This window comes from Rattus rattus, chromosome 4 (assembly GCF_011064425.1).
Source record: "Rattus rattus isolate New Zealand chromosome 4, Rrattus_CSIRO_v1, whole genome shotgun sequence".
NCBI lineage: Eukaryota > Metazoa > Chordata > Mammalia > Rodentia > Muridae > Rattus > Rattus rattus.
In genome coordinates this window covers 138,751,200-138,775,834 of record NC_046157.1, presented here as the reverse complement: position 1 = coordinate 138,775,834, position 24,635 = coordinate 138,751,200, and the positions used below count along the sequence as shown (strand labels likewise).

Below are 24,635 nucleotides of genomic sequence, written 5' to 3'. Positions count from 1 at the left end.
TCTGTCCCAGCCTTCCCTTCTTCCTCTCTCTGTCCCTGCCTTCCCTTCTCCCTCTCTCTGTCCCAGCCCTCCCTTCTCCCCCCCTCTGTCCAGCCTTCCCTTCTTCCTCTCTCTGTCCCAGCCTTCCCTTCCTCCTCTCTCTGTCCCAGCCTTCCCTTCTCCCTCTCTCTGTCCCTGCCTTCCCTTCTTCCTCTCTCTGTCCCTGCCTTCCCTTCTTCCCCTCTCTGTCCCTGCCTTCCCTTCTTCCTCTCTCTGTCCCAGCCCTCCCTTCTTCCTCTCTCTGTCCAGCCTTCCCTTCTCCCTCTCTCTGTCCCTGCCTTCCCTTCTTCCTCTCTCTGTCCCTGCCTTCCCTTCTTCCTCTCTCTGTCCCAGCCTTCCCTTCCTCCTCTCTCTGTCCCAGCCTTCCCTTCTTCCTCTCTCTGTCCCAGCCTGCCTTCCTTTTCTTCCTTTTTTTTTTTTTTTGTCTTAGGTTTGAATTTCTTTTTGTGGTCAAAGTGTATTGTCACACAGGCTAACCTCAAACTTGATATATAGCCAAAATGACCTTTAACTTCTGATCCTCTTCCCTCTGTCTTCGAAATGTCTCTAGGTCCAAGTGCCACCATGCCACAGTTTTATGTGGTGCTGAGGGTTGAACTTAGGGCTTCTTTTATGCCCATCAAGTACTCCATCAGCTGAGCTACATCCCTAGCTCCTGGTTTTGTTTCTTTGAGACAGGGGCTAGCTAAGTTTCCCAGGCTGCTTAGAACTCTGGAACTTGCCATGCAGCCTTGAACCCAAGATCCTTGCTCCAGGTTCTGGGACTGCAGAGGTAGACTACTATGCCTGGCTCCATTTTTTTTCATCAATGAAAAGAGGTCTCTTTTCTCAGAGATGTGTATAAGCTAAACAAACCTGCTTTAGAAGCTCCCAGATAAATGTGTAGTATGAATTAGTTTCTTAAGAGGAAGGTGAGAAAATAGAGGTAGAGTTGTGGAGAAAGGGCTCTCTGGTAGCCATGTGCAGAAGAAACTGAATCAGAGAAGACTAAGGATAAGGGTCTAGTTAGGTGACACAGTGTCTGTCCCTCAGGAGGTGAAGGGGTCAGGACTCTCAGGCTAGGCAGGAGGTGACACATGGGTCCATGCGTTCTCTGCAGCTTTGTTCTGCTACAGACGTCATTGACTTTAAGGGCCTATAGCCTTGTTCTGCAGTGTTCAAAGTCCAGCTGCAATCATAGTCTTGTCTTTTGCCTTGAACAGGGTGCCAGCGACCCATTGGTCTGTCCAATGGCAAGGCTAAGGTGTGCAATTACAGTGGGTGGTACTACTGCAGCAGCTGCCATGTGGACGACAGCTTTCTCATCCCAGCACGCATAGTCCACAACTGGGACACCTCAAAATACAAGGTAGGTGCCAACCTTGGGTACACTTGATGGTGGCAATTTGGGTGTTTGTATATTGCCAGGTGGATTTTTAAAGATAACTGTAAACAGAGGCAAATTTGATTACATTACAAAACAAAAATAAAAAAACAGGATCTTACTTTGTAGTTCAGATTGGCCCCAAATTCACAGTCCCTGTCTCTAGCTGACAGAGTTGAGCTGATAGACACATCCCATCATGCCCAAATGTGCCATCAGACTTTATCTAACACTTCTTACCCATCTCACTGTTTAAATATTTTTTATTATGATTTTTATTAATTTCTTAATTTTAAAGTATATGTATATCTCGATCTATTTATCTGTCTATAAGTTTTTGCCTCTAAGCCTTGATAATTAAGTAGAGAAGCTAAGAGAATTCTATATAGTTGGGGGCCGATCTTGGAGTTTTATTAGAAAATGAAGACTGTTCGTGATTATGCCTCTGATCTCTGGAGAAGGCATATGTGATCCAAAGTGTTTCTTGTGATCACATAGCACTTATTCTGGTGAAGGCCAGATGAAAGTTCAACCCTTGGAACTGGACTCCTAGGAGAAGCCCTGAGGACCTCTAGGTAGCAGCCCACAGAAGGAAGAGTACAGTTAGTGATCCTCAAGCACTTATCAGAACTCCTGATTATTAAAGGATGGGAGCTTATGAGAAATGTTGGGATAAGCTAAGAGCTTTGCACAGAAATGACTAGCAGACAAGGGAGACACCCAAGTAGTATGAATAGCACATTTGTCAGTCGTAAAGATGCAGGTTATCAGAATGCTCAAGACACGTTGGGTCATCCTAACGTAAGAGGGTAGAGAGAAGAGGGGCAGCAAAGGGTGGCAGGAGACCAGGGGTGAGTGAGCAGTGAGGTAGAAGGAGCCCAGGCTGCCTGACAAGCCATGTGAAGAAAGTGCTTCCAGATGAACTGTGACAGATGCTGATAGTCAATAAGATGAGCCCCGAGGACTGACCACTGGCTTCAGTCATGTGGAGGTAATTAGAGACCCTAATGAGAGCAGTCTGAATGGAAAGGCAGGAGCAGAGGTCTGACTGGAGTGGCTTCAACATAGAATAGGAAGAAAGAAAGAAATGACAAGAATAGAAGTTTTACTCAGAAGGGAAGAAGACAGGTGGGAAGGAACTCAAAGGGGAGCGGGGCCAGTTAGGTTTGACTTTTGTTTTAATAGAAAAAATAACAGCATTTTTTTATGCTGATGTGAACTCCCCAAGAGAGAGGAGAAAGGCTGGAATAATGAAGTTAGAGAGAGAGAGAGAGAGAGAGAGAGAGAGAGAGAATGGCATTCTGTAGACAACAGGGGAGTTGGCCAGTGACTGAACCGCGGAGTGAGAGAAAAGGAGTCTGAGAGTGTGGGACGGATTGGAAGCTCAGGGAAGCTTTTCGTTTGGACCAGGGGTTTCCATCAGATTTCTTGGTTTCGATATGTGTGATCTTAAGAGACTGAGTTTCCATCTCTTTCCTGCTAATAGGGAAAACTGGATGATTAGGGAACAGCTCTGTCAACTTACCTGCAGGCTTCTCTGAGCCACATAGTCCTCGCGTCCCTCTAAATAGACTGGAGAGGTGGTAGCTTAAAAAGTTAGACTCACAAACATAAATGTAAGCAGTGGTGTGATTAGTCCTCACGGAATAGAAGTTAGTGCTCTCATCACCACCTTATTCATATAATGAATTGTCGGCTGTGTGTTGTCTCTGTGACAGTGGCTGAGGAAGATGTGGCTTAGCACAGTTGGTGGCACAGTTTAGGTTAAGCAGGAGTGGCTGCTGAGTGACTGAGTGAAGCCTATCCTATGGGCACCTCAGACTCAACATGGCCTTCATCACACTCACCAAATGCATACTGCCTGCAATTACAGATGGAGATGTTCATAGTCATACGAATGGCCCACGTCTCCACTGCCAGGTCTAGGAGACATCCTCAACTATTTCCTCTACCAGCGTGGGAGTGGTACATGTGTCCTGGCAATACAGGAACAAGACTTAATTTAAACTTGAGGTTATGCTCTCAGCCCCACTACACATGTGCTTCGAGGACTATGTCCTCAGCGGCAGTCACCCAACAGAAGTCGGCAGCCTTCTAGTGATGCTGCTTGCTTCCCAGCTCACCTCTGGTCCTAATGTTTGTTACCTCAGGTGCATTTCCTACTGAGTCTTATTTTTTCATCCTACAATAGAGGTAATAATAATCCAAAGGCCAGAAGGCTGCTGTTTGCTTGGATGAGTCACAGAAGGGCCTAGCACAGTGTCCAGGGTATTATAAGTGCTCAGTTAGGGCCAGAGCTCCCAATAACTGCCTTCAGAATTAATATAGTCCCCTTTGCAGTCTCTAGTCCCTCTCCGGCTCCTTTGTCACATCCATTCCCACTAGTCTCTTCCTTCCTTGAAGTCCCGTCTATCCTTTCTAATCCCTGTTCTGTCAGCCTGGCTCACACCTCTTGACTTTCCTTTGCCCTTAGCTAGCCCAGCATAGCCTAAAACCTGACTTGAACCTTATTTCCTGTCCTAATGTCTTTCTTCCTCTCCTAGACAGTTATCATGGCCTCCTTCTGCGTCCTGTACTTGACACTCCCAATATAGACTATAAATATATTATTCGTGTGTGAATGAGATAAGAACGTAGGGAGGCAGGCTGTTTGAGTTCGCTTTAGATGGATGTGCTTCGAGCAGAGATTTAACAGCTAACACTGAGCAAGCAAGTGAGGTGGTGTTGGCACCGTGGTCTGCTGAAAGCTAGCACTGGTGACACCTGCCAGCAGAAGGCCTATCAGTCAATGGAGCAAAGGCAAAAGGAGGAACTGACAGCGAATGGGCAAGGCAGGCATAGTTCTTGAAGGCCATGGTTGTTCACAGAGAGCTCTGAAGACTACAGAAACCACCAGGCTAGCTGTTGCTAAAGCCTAGGATCTTTCTGTAAGATGGGCCACGTTGTGGTGGTCCTTAAATAACTAGACTTGATTTGAGGGAATAGGTAGCTAATTAAAGATATTTATTAGGTACACTCACTTCATTCACGCTGCACATGAGGAGGCAGATCTCTGCTTCCCACACTCTCAGTAGACCAGGGACAGTTTTACTGCAGGAACACAGCCGGATGATTTTATCTGGATCATCTGTCACTGGCATTGAGGAACTGTATTCCATTTAGTCCAGCATCTGTCTGTCTTTGCTCAGATGCCAGGAATTAGCTTAATGCTCCTAATTGTGAGGATCAATTTAGACCTATCAGTTTCTAAATCCAGACATCGTTCTGTTAGATCTGCCTACTGTCCTTAATAGCAAGTACGTGACTGCTTGACTACCCGTTGAAAAAGTGGTTTTGCAGAGCAGAATGAAATTGTCATCTTAAGCATTTCCTGGCTGCCCTCTGCAGTATTAGTAATTGTAATTACTTTCAAAAGCAGGATTGCATCCATTTCTGGTGTCTATGCTTCAGACTAAACTTCATGGTTAGAGAAGGAGTTAAACCCTATCCTTAAATTCTGTAGCCATGTTCTACAGAATTTCTACAAGTAATTTCCCTGCTCCCTATTCAGACCAATCAGACACAATTCAAAACACTCAACTTTCCTGCCACTTCCCCATAGTTGTGTTTTTTAAAAATGTTTTGTGTGTCCTAGCCTGAATACTCACATTCCATTTAGTTGGGGACTTTCCATGTTATACAAGCCTATCTCTCCATCTTGAGAGGCATTCAAGACAGCCTCTCTTGCCTCTAGCTGCTTTTCCTCCTCCTTCATTACTGACTCTAAACGTGTTATAAACCTAGAAAGAGAACCAAACTGTTAAAATCGTGTCTGAAGTAAGAGTGTGTGGCTCAAAGGTAATGTGGTTCCTGCCCTCACGAATGCTTTGACTTCAGTAGAGGGGCAGGATCTAAACAACTACGTATATGCAAACTGACTTTGGACATGAAATACCTCTGCATGTTCCTCACTGCTGTAGAGTGGAGCTCAAATGAGAGCCTACATGCCAGCGCTGCCTAATTGCATCAGAGCCTGTCTCTGTTTGTAGCCTACCTGCCTTCTGACAGGAAAGAAGGATGGAGGACAGACAGGGAGCACTTCTTTAAAGAACAGTGAGCAGATAAGTTACGGCACAGTAATTAAAAGCTGAAGGCACTGTGACTGCAGACGGTGGAGCACAGAGCAGGGTGTCCAGAGTTCTGAGTCCTGGCTCCACTCTGCCATGGCATGACCATAAATAAATACGTCATCTGAGGTCTCTGACCTTGATTAAATACAGACAGTGAATTAATTCGCTATTTTTCAAAGTGGATTCTGTGGAATACTCACAAGTTTGTAAGTAGGCCTCTGTTGGAAGGCCACCATCTTAGTGAGGGTTGGAAAAAGCCAGTGAGATCACAGCTCGGTCAGAGGAGACGGTGAAGTTAGAGAAGGATGTTCTGCCTCCAGTTGATGAGTGGAGCATAGACCAGCCTTTCTCCCATCCTTCTTAACCACAGCAGGGCTGGAACCGCACAAAACTGCCCTGTCTCAGTAGAGTAGGCTTGAGGAGTGGATGGGTTAAGTAGATAATCCTTTTCCCTCTTGTCTTCCCCCTTCTCTCCCTATTCCTCTTTTCCCTTCTTCTTCTTCTTCCCCTCCTTGTCATTACTGCCAAGCACATTCTTAACCCAGCCCAAGCAGGTTTTCTGTATTACCAAGTGTCTCAGAGTTTGGATGTGAGAATATGTTTCATTTTGAATCACCAAGAAGGTGCTATGCAGCTTATTTCTTTTCATAACTCTGAAGAAATCTTTACTGTGGGACTAGTAATCTTGGGAACACAGATTGAGAAAAATTGACTAGATTATTTTTTCCTTTCTTTGTTATGCTAAGATTATGTCCTCCTATGTTTTCTTTGGCATTTTCCTCCTTTAATAAAAATGGGTCCTTACCCAGCACTGCCTCAATTCCAAATTGCATCTGTGGTTGACTGTTTATTTCCTTTGCCCATTACTTGTTTACCCAGGGCTGTTTTGTGGGTGAACATGCCAGAACAGTATTCCCGAATCCTCTCTCAGGATTGTGCAAACCTGAGCAACATCCAGTAGTTCTGCAGAATAGGTAGTCATCGCCATTGTGACAAAGTGCATGCCGTGTTCAGATTCACAGCGCTCACATAGTGTTCAGATTGCATGTGTTATTTGTCGGTGCATGTGTGCAGGCTCAGGCTTGGTCCTCGTTAGTTTGTAACTAATTTCAGTGATCGTGCTGTCCTCTCTAATTCTCCTTATTGTGGACTTCTTTCCTTGTAAGTCGTGTAACACAAGCAATCAGAAACATAAGCAACCAGTGATGCACTCTGTGGGAGGGAAGCTCGTTAATAAATTGGGAAGGCAGTGCCTTGCTGTTACTGAAGTCAGCTCTGTCTCTCTTTTTTTCATCGTTTTTAGTTTATGAACGCTACTATCAGTAGCTGCTGTCCTATTAGTCCCCTGCTTTTACTGTCTCCGTAAAAGGTTTTCTTCTCTTTTGCTTTTGGGCTTAAGTAGCACCTGAAGAGAGAAGCCTTTTAAGGCCTGGGAGACTGGCCAGTGCCCTTTGTCCTTCTGTTCACCTACTAAAAGGTAGCATTGTCAACCTAATTCAGCAGGGCCCTGACTCAGTGTAAACACTGTTCTGTAACCCAGGAGGACTAATTGAATTGTACAATGCATCATTTTTAGCAGCAGTTTCAAGTGGATTGTACTTCTCTGAAAACCATCAGGCTTGTTCTCCTTATTGAAATATGTGAGTGCAGCTGATACTGAAACACAGTAATACAACATGGAGCCGGTTTTGTCTTCCTGCACGGACTGGGGCCGGGAGGAGCCTGAGGAAGGGTCACGGCTGCTCTGTTCCCACAGAAGGCCTGGCCTGCTGCACTGTCCGGCCTGTGCGCACGCCTGCTTCACAGATGAGAGTAGAGGCTCCTGCACCCTGGTACCTTGTTGTTTCTGATCTGGTAAACAGCTAAAGGGCTTGGCTAATTCTGGGGATGCTCCATAGCCTGGATTTTCAGTCTATTCTGTGCCTTTAACTTTGTCACTCTCTGTATGACATCATAGGGTCAGAGCGCACAACAGATATCTCGGAAATAATAATTGCTTATGAACACACACACACACACACAGACACGCGCGCACAGACACACACACACACACACACACACACACACACACACACACACACACACACCTTAAGAAATGATGCACTTGCATAGCCCTGTAGGAAATGTAAACGTAAATGTGAGCTTTCCACTTTGAGAAGATAGTGACGTGAACTTCATGATTGTGTATAAGTAGTATACTTTTAATAAATGCATAACAGACTCATACCCAATAGTCATGCTTCCATAGTGTGTATTGTGGGACTTAGTGATTTTGTCAGCCTGTCGTTCCCTCCTCATGCTTCCCTGTCCATCAAATGAGTTTCTACGTATAATTGCAGACATAGATCCCGTGTTGCTTGCTCCACCCAGCCTACCTGGCTCCTTGCCCCTTCCCCAGGAAAGGGATTCCCCTCGTTGAGCTACCTGTGAGCCCAGACCGCATGTGGTTTTATTTTGAGTCTTTACCTTTCCTACTAACTAGCCACGTGTGGGTAGGGCTTGTGTTCTCATATTGAGCTGCTTCCGTGGGGTAGAAAGCATAGTGGATTTGCAGTCTCCTTTTTAATGAACAGTGTTGTTTGTGTTAGTGCTGGGTCCCTGCCTTGCTTCTGGAGACGGTTAGTGGGAACTCGTGGAGAGGCTTACCTTCCATAAACAGAGGCTGAGCCAGCTCTTCATGTCACTGGGCAGTTTCCATTCGAGTATCAGCAAGCCGGCCTGGAGAGAGTCCAGTCAGCCCCATGACACGGTGTGATGTGGAACTGTAGTTTCTCTGTTGTGCAGTGCCCTGATGCTGTCGTCTCTTTCTCTGGTGCATTGCGTTTCTAGTGCATTATTTGCCTAGGCCTAAAACAATGCTGTTTAAAAAGAACTCATAAAGGCAGAGGTGGATAGATCGACAGCAGTCAGCCCGCGCTCAGGCCTTCTACTCAGGGCGCTCATCTCCTTTTTGAGCTGTTTCCTTTTCATCAGTTTACTTTCCACAAAATCTTTCTCCCTCCTTTTCTTGAGTATACTCATAGATTCACTTTAATGTTTTTATTAATATTTCACAATACGTGTAGTTTTCTATTTTAGAAAATACTTTTTAAAAAGTATTGTGGGGGTTGGGGATTTAGCTCAGTGGTAGAGCGCTTGCCTATAAGCGCAAGGCCCTGGGTTGGTCCCCAGCTCTGAAAAAAAAAAAAAAAAAAAAAAAAAAAAAAAAAAGTATTGTGGAATATATATCCATGCTTGCCTATTTATACAGGTTTTAAAGACTATGAAGGGTTTTTTGTTTGTTTGTTTTTTGTGGTTTTGGTTTTTGTTTTTTGGCACATTGCTTGAAATAATTACAGATCTATAGCAAATCAAACAGACGGGAAGCATTTGAGTACCTTTCACCAAGTTTCCTTCTTGGTCACATCTTGGTTCATTACAGTGGGATATGTAAAAACCAGACAGACAGAAATAGGACCCATCTGTGGGGTCTGTGCCATCACAGGTACGGCTTATGTAATTGCTAACACAGTTGAGCTGAGGAGTTAAGGAGTTCCTTCCACATTTGTTAGTTGAGCTTTGAGGAGGTAAGAAGAAAAGCTACACAGTGTTTAGCTCCTTGCCTTAGCAGTGACCAGAAGCACTACCTACTTTGTCACGAGGCGTGGTTCGAAGGCAGAGCCGACAGGTGTGGAAGGCTGGGTGACTTGCCGGTGCTGACAGCCAAGACTTGTTTTGCAGGTGTCCAAACAGGCCAAGGAGTTTCTGGAGTACGTGTACGAAGAGCCCCTGATCGACATCCAGCAGGAGAACCCCATGCTCTACCTCCATGCTGAGCCTCTGGCCACCGTTGCACGGCTGCGGCAGCGGCTAAAGTCACTCCGAGCCTATTTGTTCAGCTGCAGGGCGGCAGTGGCGGAGGATCTGCGCCGCAGGTTAGTCACTGAATGCCAGCTCAGGAAGCAGGTCAGATGCCCTCTGAGCCCCTTTCCAAGGCAGCCCCTTCTCCGGGTCTCTATGTCTCCCTCCACCACCTTTGCCCCTGGCTCATTTCACTTTCTCCTTTGTCCTCGGTCAGTTGAACCAAGCAAAAGTGAGCATCACTGCTCAGCCTTCCCTACCAGTGTGTTAACCTAACTAAGGTCACCCTGGGCTTTCCCAGGCCATGGAGGCAGCTGTTGGTACTTTTCTAGGTTACTTGTTGCTTATCATACGTAGGTATGAGGAGGCTGGAAATATTGCACAACTGAAAAGTACTTTAATGGGAAAATGCAAATGATTATGCAAATCTTTTTTTTCTGTACAAAATAAATATACTAACTTAGTAACTGCTGCAGGCAGGAAAGCATGGTATTAAGACACACACCCTAGGCTTCTGCCCTCCACCTTGCACTTAGTATAGGCTGCTCTCTTTTCTGTAACCGAGTTAGCTCATAGTTCATAGAACACACAAGGCCAAGCCAAACTCAGATCCTTAAAACGAAATTAAAATGTGCTCACTCTTATAAAATTCCTTCTTTTACAGTTGTATTTTATGAGCATTTAAATTCTCACTGTTGGCATATACCAGTTTATACTTACAGACCAGTTTATACTTCAAATAATTGGTTTTTTTTTTTTTGTTTCTTTTTTTGTTTGTTTGTTTTTTCTTTTTTTCGGAGCTGGGGACCGAACCCAGGGCCTTGTGCTTCCTAGGCAAGCGCTCTACCACTGAGCTAAATCCCCAACCCCTCAAATAATTGTTGATGGCATGCATAAGTCTCTAAAATACCTTTTGATTTTTTTCATTTTAATAGAAATGACCAACAGCATATATTAATCATAGCAAGTGTTTCAGGAAGCCCACCTGGGTAGGAACCTTTGGAAAAAATCAAAATGATAGTGTTTACAATTTAAAAATCTGTTAGATCCAAAGAAACAGACACTCCAGGCTTCTGAAGAAGACATTTTAGAGAGAAGTAACTGTGATAGTGAAAGGTGCATGCTATGCAGATGAACTCTTACAAAATAATAATGAAAAAGGCAGATCATGGAGCAGAGCGCTTCCCACTCACTCACCTAGATGTTTTTCCAGAAAGCCGTAGAGACTTACTTTTATAGAAGCTAGGCATGTCTTAATTTTAAAAGCTCAGAGCTTTCCTGGGGGGCTGGAAAGGTGGCCCAGCAGTCAAAAGCACTTCCTTGTATTCCAGAGGAAAACTCCAAGCACCCAACATAGCAGCTGACAACCGTCTATAACCCCACTTCCAGGGCATCCTATGCCGTCTTCTGATGGGCAGTTCATGGCATTTGGAAATTAAATAGAAGGCCTGTCCTCTTATGGATGACTGACAGTCTCCACCCCAGCAGTGTCGTGGTTCGCCACCATGTACTATGTTCTTCACGCATATGTGCACATACATGCGTACATGCAGAACATCCATACTCATGAATTAAAAAAAATACATCTAAAAGCATTCTCAGGACTATCCTTGAAGACAGTCAGATTCTGTGGCTCCAGTTCATTTAGCAACTGAGTTAGAGAGAAACAGCATTTCTTTTCGCCCTCAAAGTGTTCTCGATTGCTACTTCAGTACTCAGATTTGTTCGGAGCTTGTGTGCCTTGTGCTTATATTTGTGGATGATATGAAAAACTACACATGGGAATACTATTAGATACCTTTCCATTATAATATTTAGCTTTGGTTAAAGTATCCCAAAGGCATGCCTTTGGAAATTAAGTAAAAGGCCCCTCCTTATGGATGACAGTCTCCACTCCAGCAATCTCGTGGTTTGCCACCATGTACTATGCTGTATAGCGAGACCGAAAAGGAGAAGGGGAAGTTTAGGGCAAAGGCCTTGAGGGGCTGTTCCCAAAGCCACGGGAGGAAGGCGGCAGTCCTCTTCCCTTTATTCTTTCTGTCTGGGCTTGCCCCTGGCCATCACATAAAGCACTGCATACAGTTCTGAGTGGCTGGAAGGGGAGAGTCACGGAGGGAGGAGAAGCACAGATGCATATAGATGTCGGTTCAGACCACTGAACACAAACGACACCGGGCACGAAGGAGACGTTTGCCAGCTAGTTTACCCTTGCCTCCCCATCTGTCTCTTACCATGATGTCTCACCCACCTACCCAGACCTACAAGGAGTTCGAATGGATAAATTAAAGAAATAACTGATCAAATGAGTCAAAATATGCAGTCAGGCATGTCTCTTGGGAAGAAGGCCAGACTACCCCAAGACATATAGTACCGTTCTTAAGTCTTTTACCTTCCTGCTTGCATCTATTTTGAAGCCTTTTCTTCCAATTTTGCTACATTTAAAATGTGTACTGCAGTTTCTGAGATAACTGTTAAGTCTTTCCTCTCCCAGAATGGTTTTAGTGCCTTTATAGCTAGTCTAGCTAATATCACTCTTCGCCACTCCAGTCAAATCTTTACATGAGATGCGTTATTAGAGTTCATATAAGGGCTTCAAAGTTTGCCCAAATGTAGCCGAGTGTATTGTTCTACTTTCTCTCATATCCTGCATTTCAAACAAAGACCATTGTTTAACTCAGGACAGTCGCAGTGCAGTAGTGGGAATGAAACACGTTTGCATAACTGAAGCATTCACAACAGTGCTGGTCTGTGGTAGGTGCTTAGGATATAGTGTTTTTGTTATTAATAGTGCTTTCGTATCAGATTGTTCTTGCATCTGACTTCAAAGACCTTTGATAAAATGTTTCACTTAAAAGCCACCCCTGAAGTCCTCTCTGTCAGAACTAATGCAGTTGTGCTGCTGTCTGAGGAAAGAAGCACGTGGGGAAGGGTGTAGGAAGCTACCTGGTGTCCAAGCATGCCGGACTCAGCCGAGTGCAAGCAGTGAGATGCTGTTCCCTAGCGGGCCTTCCAAGAAGCCCATTCTTCTTTGTTTGGTTTTCATTTTCTTAGATTCTCTACACTGACGTCTATTAAGACGATGTTAGGGTTAGTATATGCCTGAATCCCAGGCCTTAAGTTGATGGAGGTAATATCAGGAGTTCAAGGCTATCTTTGGCTGTATTGTATACTCAAGGCCAGTCTGTACTACCAGAGATTCTGTCACAATAACATAAAGTACAATAAAAATAAAATAACATTTGGTGACTGGGTGTTGAGGAATACACTTCTATTCTTCCATTTATGAAGCTAAAGCAGTAGGGAGTAGATTCAAAGCCATTCCATGCTACATAAAGAGAGTAAGGCCAGCCAGGGCTAGATTCAAACTCTGTCTAAACAAACAAGCAAACACAAAAAGAAGGATGGCCAGATGGGCAAAGGTACTGCTTCTAAGTCTGATAACCTGAATTTGAACCCCAGAAGCCATGTGGTAAAGCCAGCACTTACAAACTTGTCCTTACAGCTCCTTATGCCCCACAGCACAAAAGTATGCGCACAGACACACACACAGGACGTGAATTAAAAACAGAGGGAAAAGCATAAGTACACTAGGGATAAATCGTATTCTCACAGCTTTCTCTTCATAAGGGAGAGTATGTGGACAGGGTGGTCCTTTTATATTATTTCAAATCTCTGTGACCTTGCTGAAATATGATTGTTTAATGCAATAATCTCTCAGACTTTCTGAGGTGACAGTACTTCCCATAGTAACCTGTATATAATTCCAACTCTGCTCTCTTCTGTGTATGTAAACACAGCTGTAAACATGATTATTACCTACTCCAAGTGCTAAAATTTCCATTTCCAGGGCCACTTTATACCTATTCTTTCATTTTTATAGAAATGAGGTTTTTATAACAAAATGAACCAACACTATCTTTGAAGATGCCAAGATCATTCACAGTGTGCATTTTAGGTTCCCTTTATGAGCAGAGAGCAGAGCCTCTCAGGACAGGGAGAGGGAGCTGAACCAGTTAGCAGAGAATAATATCCTCAGACAGAAGGAGGTGCCAATGGGCAACAGGGAAACAACAAAAATATCAGAGAATGTGTTCCTAACTAGTCATAAAAGGCATTTTCTTCCTGCCTGGTTTTACCTCAGAATGAGAGTAGTCATTAATCACTAGCAAGTAGGCCCAACATGCCGAAGACCTGTCAGCACCATATAAACAGAGTAAAGCAAACTGTTAATATTGCTGTCGCGAGAAAACTGGAAACAGACTGATTAATCGTATTGGCGCTTGACCGCCAGGGAGCCAACTTGGGTCTCTGCCTTATTAGGGAAGTCACAGTTTGCTTTTAGTCCCTTGTTATTGTGACTGCACGGTTTTCATCCTCACTGGTCTTGTTATTGCTGTTAAATGGATGTCTCGTTCTTGATCTCTGCTGCAAATCTTGACTGGCAGCACTGATTAGTTTAGAAAGAGTCGGTGTCTTCCGTGAAGCCTAAAATGTTTACGGTGCTGACAGTTCTCTGTTTCTGATGACTCCCAGATGGTGACCCTGCTGGATTAGCTCAAGGCCTTGTTAACTTTTTGTTAGAAGAGTTATTTATCGTGTCCACACATGAAGGTGTGTGAAGAACTCTGGGAAATCTCGGCAGTGTCAGGAAGCATGGGATCAGTAGCCATTAAGGGACATGTTTTGGAGGGACAGAAGGAAGAATTGCCTACATGCTCAACTAAACTTGGGTGTAGGAGGATGGGTGTAAACAGAAGTGCTAAGTGAGGTCCGTCAAAGTTAAACCTGACCAATGGACCTGTTTTGTTTGGCCTTACAGGGATGGCTCTGCTAAGCTCTGTAATGACCTTTCAACAGAAGTTGCCCATATAATGCACACACATGTTCACTTATACAGGGAGTACATACAAGTTGGGCATGGTATTGTGCTTCTGTAATCCAGAACTCCTAGGGACGATGACAGACGGCAGAGCCAAGAGAATCCTTAGAAGCTCACAGGCCAGCAAGCCTGGCATATGGCAGAGGAGAACAACAAAAAGGGCACTGTTACCTCCTTCCCCAAAGAAAAAGGGGGAAGGACTTTTTACCCCAGGTTGATACTTCAGTTTTCCTAAGGCCTTTACACATGCTCCATGGTACATACATACACCCATGATCACATATATACATGCACACATATGCAGTCACACCACATACATAAAATAAAGAAGAATTTTCATGCATACATATATCCAGCTTCCTGCTTCCTTTTGAAATTCAGATGCTCTCATTACATAGGGCTTCTCTCATTTTAATGCAGCAGCAATCTGCTTTAGATGTAGGACTCTGCTTTACTGTAGTTTCTGCTACTCCTGTTGTTCCTTCAAGCCCAGCATCTCCTGGAAGACACGATAAACCCTGTCCTGTTTCTCAACCCCAGCCCATCTTAGTCATTCATAGTGGTTCCTGGGTTTGTGGGCATTTGCAATTTTTAACCCTGGATTTCTATGTATAGAAATAAGAACAATGCATCTTGGATAGAGCCTTAGCTCTCATTTCGGATTGGGGGTACCAAAGATTGGCAGCAGTCTTTGATTCTGTTCTCTCAAAAGACAAACATGAAGGTGCTGATAGAACTGGCAGAAACAGCACTAGGTCAACATGGACTTTTCTCACAGGATGGGTTAGGGCTTCCCAGTGCTTGTGCTAGAGGAACAGCATGCTCTCCAGGCATTTGCCATCTGTTTGCCTGGAACAGTGATTCCAGGTCACTAGAAAGCCAAATATTGCAGCTGGGCCACCAAAATAATAGAGTAAGACACCTGTGCAGTGGCTTTGTGGGCCCTAAAGTTAGACATCCCTGCCCCACTGCTCACCTCAGTAACAGCTTTCAAGCTGCTTGGTTGTCTCACCTATAAATGAGAAGCTCCAAACATAAGGGAAGGGCCAGGAAAGGAGTATATGCCCAGTAATGTTAGCTCCCATTTTTAAATAAGCACTGAAGTTCAGGAGGAGACATGAGGTAAAACAAGGAGCAAAAGGATACTGAGCCTAGAGGCATTAAAGAGTGCCACATCTGGAGGAGTCCCCAGGTGTGGATTGTGGCCCTGCAGTGGAGGCACAAAGGAATCCCCCAGAGAACAGGCTCCAGTTCCTCTAGTACAATTAATTAATCAATCGATCGATCGATTGATTGATTGATACCTTGCCCCCTTAGTTTCCTTCACCTGGATAATCAAACAATAGCCCTTTCTCCCACCACTGTACAGGCTGTATCTTTGGACATTCCTTTGACTTCTAAAACTTATAGAAAATCTTTGCCTTCTCTTTGCCTGTAACTTACTTGTCCCCTGACTGGGAATTGCGTTCTTTGAAGACATTGTGACTTCTGTAGGCTCCTGTTTCAGTGACCTGGCCATCATGGCTTTACTTTCTCCTGGGTCTCTCATCTCATGGCCTTCTTCATCCTCTAGCTTCCCTTCTCTGCAACCTTGCTTCCTCCATGCCTCCCTCTAGCTCCTGAGCAGAGGAATGAGAGGCCACACCTCTGCTGCCTTTCTTCATGTTCCTAGTCCCTGACTTGCGTCTGTTTGGCAACTCCTTGCATGTTGGAAGGTATTCTTTCCTAGGATTCTTGATGGTCAGCAATCCGTCCACAAATCCGCAGTGACCGGAAGAGATCCGCAGCTTCTATCTCTAGCTTACAGATGTCATTGGAGCCTGAAAATCTATCAATTGTGGCCCAGTCCATTTCATTTGCTTTCCCATCATCCTTGCTGTCTGTACTTGGACCTTTGTCTGTTAGCTTTGGTTTAAGATGCACCAAGAGCTGGTCACAGGCTTTCTTTACTTTTTGTTCCTGTCACCTGCTGGGTTTGACCTCTCATCATCTGTTTCTCTAGTTTGCTAACTAGGACTCCTGTCCATGCTGACTCTTCTGACTAGTCCGGGTAACAGCCATTCAGCCATAGAGCAGACTGACTGGACTGTATATAGTTCAGCTACCTGCAGAATATCACAGAACGCCTGGTTGGCCATCTGATCCCAGTGACCTATATGAATGGCTTCATCTTTCAGATGGCCCTTGGTGGTCATAGACACCTCAGTCAAAATCAAACGCTCATTTCCTTGACATGCCATCCACCTCTCCTACTTACAGGCCACTCTTAACTTTAGGCCAGCTCAAATGTTGCCTCTTCTTGTCTTTGTTCAGTGACATCTTCCCACAGTGATCGTCTGGGCCACTCTCAGTTGGTGCTTAGGTGTCTGGGTGACTTACATCTACCTCTTCAGGCTCATTTTCCCTATCTTGTTGGCTCCTAGAAGGCTCTTAGACAAAGCAGAACAATCTTGTCCTCTTAGAGCTGAAGATAGAAGCTTGCATCAGTTAGCTGTACAAGCAGAGTTTATGAATCATTAAAATTACGTCATCTCACATTTTTCAGAATTACTTACAATTATTGGGATTTTTATCAATAAGAGGGACTTTCCCAGAAATGTATAATTTTCTTTATAGCAGTCCTTTGAGGCACATATGACAAAGGATACTTAGAAGGAAAGGACAGAGGTGGAGGCTGTCTGACTTGCCCACAGTGAAAGGCTGGGGAGCAACAGAGTCCAACGGAAGCCATGTTTTTCTCATGCTTAGATCACTGCTTCTTACCCAGTAACCGACGGTGACGTCCAGAGGTCTCCATACTCTTTTACAGTGTGTTCTAGACAGTGTCTGTCTATGCTGCTGGCTGTCACTGTATAGCATACACTGGCCTTGAAGGGGCGGTGAGCACCTGCCACTGCCTCCCAGATGTCTACAGCCGCTCCTGGCGCGTGCTCCTGAGAGGCCTGTCTTTCCTCCTGAACACTTGACTGAAGAACGAGGAGGAGGCAGACGCAGAGATGGGAGTGCAGATCAGATGACGACTGGTCCAGGCCTGGGCTCAGCAACAGACCCAGTCATTCCTGGGGAGCCAGGCAGGACAACAGGCTTAGTGCAGCCAGTGCTTTTTCTACAGGCCACAGTTCGTCAGACCCTCCTGTTTGCCAGACCAGAAACCTGATGCAAAAGTATCGCAGTGTCTGCAGGGTTGCTTTATGTCTCTAGCCAAAACACAAACCAACAACAAGTTATCATGTCTCACTACCGTTTCATATAAGAATATAGTAATCCTAAAAACCCAAAGGCAAACAGCCTCGGAAATCAAACATCTTTAAAAAAGAAAATCCATTTTAAAAACCTTCTAGTGTCTTGCCCCCACCCCACCCCAGCTTACCTTAGAACACTGAAAACATTACCAGCCGTTGGACAGACTTTTCTTAAATCCTATATTTCTCTTGTGAACACCCAAATCTTTGGGTTCTGGGAAGTTTACATGGCTGCTTGAGTATTTCCCATTCTCCATCGATGAAAGTGTGAGTTGGGTCTTGATATGCCTAGTAAGTCTGAAGTGCCCACTGTGAGGTCAACTAAACTGTTTTCTTTCCCATGCTGCTTGGGGGACACTGTCAAGCCTGCTGTGTTCCTGGTGACTCTGAGCAGTGCTGGGTCACATGTCAGGGAAGGAAGTTGGGCCTATCGTTTATCAAGTTCCCTCTTTGACTGACTGTTCTGCAGCGGCTGACTTGACTTTCAGTCTTCCTCTTAATTGTCCCCACTGAAATGTTAGTTTTGCTAAGCAATGGGCTCTTTCTGTCATGAAGATTGCTATTTTTATTAACATTATCCTGTCAGACTTGTGTTTTGTCCCATTCTGTTTTATCCAGAGTTACAATGCCTTTCTAGTGAGTTAACTCAAATGTGAGGCTAAGTCCAGATGGTGAAGTGGTCCTTTCAATTTTAACATTTTCTGGAGTTTACCTATATCCAAACCAAGCTCCTAATATCCCTGTCCTACCTCCTACTGCAGACCACCCCATCCCTATATCATTTAAGAACACCTTCAGTCATATTCCAAGCCATATACACCTTCTTGGCAGACTGACAGCTTCAGCCTCAAACTATCTCCTCTTTCTCACTGTCAAGTGCTGCCTCCGGGGTCCAAGGCACCATTGTGTTCTCCTGGACTATTGCAGTCGCTGGTCCCCTGAGGCAGTCTGTTCTTCGGATTCTGGCTGTAGCTGATGTGCAGATTGGATGATGTCACTTCTGGCCCAACTGATGTAATAACTTTACCTTTCACTCCGAGTCAGAGCCAGAGCTGTGCACAGTCTTGTCCCCATTAGTCTCTGTCTCACCTCCCACCACTTCCTGCCTCTGTTCCAGTCACACTGGCCTTTGGGCTAGTCCTTGAGCGTACTAAGAGGGCTCCTGCCCAAGTTTCTATACCACCTGCTTGAAGAATCTAGGTCTTTATGCAGCCATCACTTTAAAATTACAACCAGTGTGCAACTTAATATTCCCCCCTCCCCCTCCCTCCTGTCTTCTTTCATTGCCTAGTCACAGATGGCACGGTACAGTGTTTTGTCTGTCTCTGTGTCTTAAATACAAAGTTGTCCTTTGTTCCACATATGCTTCTGCTCTTTCCCCAAGAGGTAAGCCACACTAGGTCATGGCTTTTTATCTGTATTACTCACTGCTGGATCCCCAGCATGGAGTGGAGGCTAATAAATACTTGTGGAATAAGTTCGTTAATCTGAAACTATTGTTACCAAGATTCGGACAACTTCATTTGATCAAACTGGGTTGTGCTTAATACAATAAATGTGATTCATCATAGAAAAATAAAATAAGAAAAAGCACCTACTATTCTCCTACTTCTGAGCTTGTTTTCTAGATCTTTCTCTCTGTAAATGCTTCTTTCTCATTTAAGTGGTTGCAGGTGTGCCGTTTGTCATGCAATCATGTCACTTAGTTACTTAGTTGTACACCCTTGTACAAGGTCTCAGTCTGTACTCAGTTGGCCTTAAAGTCATGACAGTCTTTCTGTTTCAGCCTCTCAGGCCTAGGATTATGTACTCTGCCTAAGTGAATATCTTTAATGTCAGTAAATGTTTAAAAAAATGATGAACTTCTGAGCAAAACTGCTACTTTGTTGTGTTTATAGATGTAAAAGGATATTATTATTATTAAGCAATACATTCAACGAGACTCATAGCAAATAATGAGATGGTAAAATATCTTCATATAAGGCTGGGAAAATAGCTTAAAGGGCAGAGTGCTTGCCATACACCATGGGAGATCGCATATGGATCCAGCACCCATGTAAAAGCTGACATGACAGTGTATGTCTATAACCTCAGTGCTGGGGGGTGAATGCAGGAGGATCCTCGAGGCTCAGTGGCCTGCCAGCCTAGCAGTAGTGAGCTACAGAGGATTAAAGTACTGGACTCAAGAATGAGGACCAGATTTTGGGTACCCAGAAAGTTGTATAAGTGCTGGTTGGATGGGCATGGTGGTCCAGGTAGAATTCTAGCCTCAGAAGACATAGACCAAGGTGGCTAGCAAGATTAACCAAGTCAGTAAGCTCTGGGTTTGATTGAGAGATCTTGCTTCAATGAATAAGGTGCAGCCTCTATAGACACACACACACACACACACACACACTCACACTCACACACATTCACACACACACACACACACACACACTCACACACACACACTCACACACACTCAGATATACACTCACACACAATGTGTTGGAGAAAAGAATATGTTTAATTTAAGAGGCTTGTTTATTATGAAATTCTTAAGAACCCACACAGATTACATGCTGTGTCTCTGATCTTAAGAGTGTCTTGCTACAAAAAAATATGATATCTAGGTGTGTAAAATATAGTTACTATTGAATTTTAGAAGAATAAACCTTTAGCAGTAGTATTATCATGAGTGTGTGTGTGTGTGTGTGCACGTGTGCACACACACACACGCACTTGTGAGCAAGCACTCACTCTCATGCTGCCATGTGTGGAGATGAGGTTTTCTCCTACTGCCTTGTGGGATTTGGGAGCCAAGGGTCACGCTCCGGTCATCAGGCCTGTGCACAGGCACCTCTACTAGCCGAGCCCTCTCACAAGCCCAGTATTCTCCCCAAAATAGTATCATCGAAGACCAGCAATTTATTAACACTTAAAGTGTATTAATAGCATTTCTTTATGCTCAGTAAGTGAATATGACTTTTTTTATTTTCTGGAATATTTGTTAGCCAGGATTTTATGGCTAGTTTCAACAGTTAAACTGTCACTAGCTAAAGTTGGGCAACAGTCTCAACAGACCAGCTCCACAAATCTACCAGGGCTCAGAAACTATCAAATATAGATCCCATTTTGATAATGTTTGAAAGCAGCTGTCTTTAGTTTGCATCATAAATGATTTTTCTTTTGGACCAATTCTAGAAATGACATTAGTAAATTGTCTGTCCGCCTGCTCTCCCGCTGTGCCTCCTTCCTTCACTCTCTCCGCTGGTTTCATTCAGCCAGAAATAGATTAGATAGATAGCTTACATACACCGCCATCAGACATCTAAGATGGAGTCGGACCGCACCATAGTAAATAGATTAGTAAGCTTTGAGGAAGGAGTGCTGGGAAGGTGTGTAGTGATTATACTGAACTGTACACATTCATAGCTCTTTACTGAAAAATTCTTCAAGATGTTAGGAAGTAATCTTGTCTCATTCTAAAATTAAATGAAGCATAGCATTACCTAACATCACTTTTTGGAGCATTGCAGGAAAAGTCCGACATTCTTCTTCTTCTTCAGACTCCTTTAGGAGTTTGTGCTGGGATTTATAAAGGGATGTAGCCTGTCACTGGTAGGCCAGGCCCCAGAATAATCACATCCCAAATTACTTCCCAGGCATCGCCACTCCTGTCTGTAGAGTGTTGCTAAGTAGCTTACACACACTGTCTGAATGACCTGGTAAAGGAAACCCCATTCCTTTTGACTATCTACTCAGATATACCTTGTGCAAGCTTGCCACTTTTTCAACCAATGAGATTAGCAAAATGAGGCTTCTAGAGAAATGATTGAAGCTCATTTCTTCAGTGTGGGTTCTCATAGAAATATCTGCCTTTGATTTCAAATTGTTTTTCCATTAGCTCAGAGCATGGCTGGACGCATGAGTCCTCTCCACATCCAGCCTAATGTAACTATTTCATGAGAGTTTGCAGCTCATATCACTAACATCAAATTGCTCTTCCTGGGATGCTTCACAGTGCTTCTTACAGATCTCAGTGTGGGTGCAAAGTCACAATAGCTTTTGCAAGTCAGTACAAATTACCTACCCTGGATCACACATTCCTGAAAAATGCAGTCGTCATATATGAATAAATGGTTTTCTTTGTAAATTATCCTTTACTCACCTCTACTTATTTTTCTTTGAGATCCTTATTATTCAGAATCAAATTGTGGAGGTCTGCATTCAGCATTATCTTTTTATTATGTATATGAATATGTATGTTGTAATTTTTTCTTTAAAACCTGTTTAAATTGAAATAATTCTATTCCAACACCCTTTACTTTAAAATCTCTCTCTCTCTCTCTCTCTCTCTCTCTCTCTCTCTCTCTCTCTGTCTCTCTCTGTGTGTGTGTGTGTGTGTGTGTGTGTATGGTTTGCACGTGCATGCATGTGCACATGTGCACACATGTATGTATACATGCACATGCATATACAGGCCAGAGGCTAGCCTAGGGTATAATTCTTTGGAAGCCATGTGCCTTGTTTTCTGACACAGTGTCCCACTGGCCTGGGGCTCACTGGTTTGGCTAGACTAGCTGACGACAGTACACTCTAGGGGTGTTCCTGTCTCTACCACACACCACATAAGTACTTGCAACTGCATCTGACTTTTTTAAACATATTTTTATTCTTTTGATAGTCCCATACATGCATATACTGACTTAAAGTCATTTTTACCCCATTACCTTCTCTCATTGAAAACTCCCTTCTTCCCCGAAGGCCCCCCCTTCCACCTTCATGTCTTTGTGTGAGATCCACTGAGTTTGATTAGGGTTTCTTGAAGGAGGATGGGTGGGAGATTATTTACTAGAACATGGGCAAGTTATGGGTACCTATGCTACTAAAGAAAGTTTCACCCTTCCCCCAGCCATTATTAACTGTCAGGAGTCCTTCACAGGGCTGGAGAGATGGCTTAGGGTTAAGAGAATGCTGCTCCTCCCCAGACTCTGATTCTTAACAACCTCATCAAGTGCTGACAACTGCCTGTTACTGTAGCTCCTGCTCCAGGGCGATCCAACTTCCCTCCCCTGTGGGCACCTGCATTCATATACTCACACCTATTCATAATTAAAAATAATTTGAAGAAATTTATAAAAATAAAAAAAGAACACTCAAAATCTACTTAAAAAAAAGAGGGTTGGGGATTTAGCTCAGTGGTAGAGCGCTTGCCTAGCAAGCGCAAGGGCCTGGGTTCGGTCCCCAGCTCCGAAAAAAAGAAAAGAAAAAAAAAAAAAAGAATCCCTCAGGGAGGGATGAGCCGTTCTCCATACTGCGATGAAATGTTGGCAGACCCAGTGTTTTACAACATGCTGTGTTTGCCATTCTGTTTGTCTCCTCTTCCTAGATGTGTCCTAAGCTTTGCAGAGGGTGCTGCAGGTATCCCACTGAGGGCTGAGGACTTCACTGTCCTTTATTCTCCGCACTTAGACAGTTCCAGTTTCCCTGTAGACTCCTTCCATTGCTGTTAGAAGCTCCTCTGACCAAGGCTAAGAGCTGTCTGTCTCCATTCACTGTCTGTGAATATAAACACGAGTGTTTAGAAGGCAGGTGACCACATGCTGTTTAAGCAAAACAAGAATAGTGAGTTTTCCCTAGGGTCTATGATCTTCCCAGTTACCAGTTCTTAACTGGGTTTCCAGTACTAAGTATATGTTGGATCAGTACATACAATACATCCTGTGGGTCAGGCTTCAATCCCAATCAGAAAGCAGTTAGTTATCCCCATAACATTTAGCACCATACATACATTTTTATGTATGTTTTGGGGATTGAACTAAAGTCCTAATGCTTATACAACAAGAACCTTATGAATTAAGCCCTCTCTCCAGCCCCAGTCTTTGGGTTTTTAAATCCCTATTGTGTATCTCTGAGAACTCAGTTTCCTAGAAAAAAAAAAAAAATATATATATATATATATAAACAATTCTATCCAAATCTTGTGAAGAGACTGCTTCTCTCAGAGCCCAACTCAGTCCCTTACTGTCATAAGTACCAGGGTTTCTTGGGAGTTGAAGTGCTCAGAAATTAGTCAGGTTAAATGGGTCTCGATTTGTTTAACTTAATGCCATAGAACAAAATGAAATGAGGTCCCACCTGATGTTTTGTTTTGTTTGCTTGTTAAGACTATACTGTCTTTAATTTCTAGAAAACTATCTCTGAATGTTTAACCACATGTCAGCTAATATAAGGGCTCTGAATCATATATAACATTTTTCCTTTTCCGTTTTTATCTTTTCTCACCTTTCTCATTAAAACAAGCTATAAATGAGTCCTAAGTTACATTAGTTACATTCCCAGTGTGTCAGACAGTTCCAAGGATGATAAATAGAAGTGTTGTTGCTAGATAGAGGTATGCTAGTTGATGGCTGTGGACCTGTAGCAGGCTTCTTGAGTATTCTCTGGTACCAGAGAATCTGTCAGTGCCGAGGTTCCTTTGATGGATAAGACAAGTGACTCTTATCACTTTTGTCCTTTGACTTGCATGTCAGGCTTAGCTAGATGAGTTTGCATTGCCATGAGCAGGGCCATGCATGTGGTTGGCCTGCTGCAGAAATGCCGCTGGGCCTGGTGATTAATAGTGCTATCATGCAGGGAGGTCACTTCATGCATGGAAAGCCCCAAACATAGTAGCCTCATCTGAAAACCAAAGATATCTTTCACAGCAAGGATCCCGTTTACCAAAGGATTGCTAAGTCAGATAACTTTTGCTTAGTTTGCAGCTTTAAGTTCCTAATATGGTGAAATTTGGAAGTTATAGAGGAGAAACTAACCATACCTGTTACATACCATTTTAATAAAAAAGGAAAGCATTTTAATTAAAGAGTGTGTGCGTGTGCGTGTGTATATGTTGTTCACATACATGTTCCTATGTATGTGTATGAAAGAGTTTCCAGTTGACTCCACATTTCCCTTTCCTGGTCAGACTCCGTTACTTCCTCCTATGTTTGTGTTCCTGCATCTGTATTAGCTTCTTTATTTTAGCATATAAATATGATCAAGTCTCCCCTACTTTTTTAAAAAGGAGCTTTTTCCTCCATCCTGTATCCTTCTTTAGCAGAGGCCCACTTTCTCTGAAAAGAGTCATCCCTCTGTAGTCTGGCTGTCTTCCTCCTGCCCAAACCATTATCTGAGGT

The 24,635-nt window shown here is 43.8% G+C and overlaps 1 protein-coding gene across 4 annotated transcripts in view; it reads left to right on the top strand.

The window, feature by feature from the left end:
* The window catches only part of Plekhm3 (pleckstrin homology domain containing M3), a 158,570-nt gene that overhangs the window by 57,753 nt on the left and 76,182 nt on the right, over nucleotides 1-24,635 (top strand). For all 4 annotated transcript variants that reach the window (XM_032901233.1, XM_032901234.1, XM_032901236.1 and 1 more), the window contains exons 4-5: nucleotides 1,242-1,387; nucleotides 9,232-9,425. In XM_032901233.1, the coding sequence (XP_032757124.1) occupies nucleotides 1,242-1,387; nucleotides 9,232-9,425 (340 nt within the window). The remainder of the gene's footprint in view (nucleotides 1-1,241; nucleotides 1,388-9,231; nucleotides 9,426-24,635) is intronic.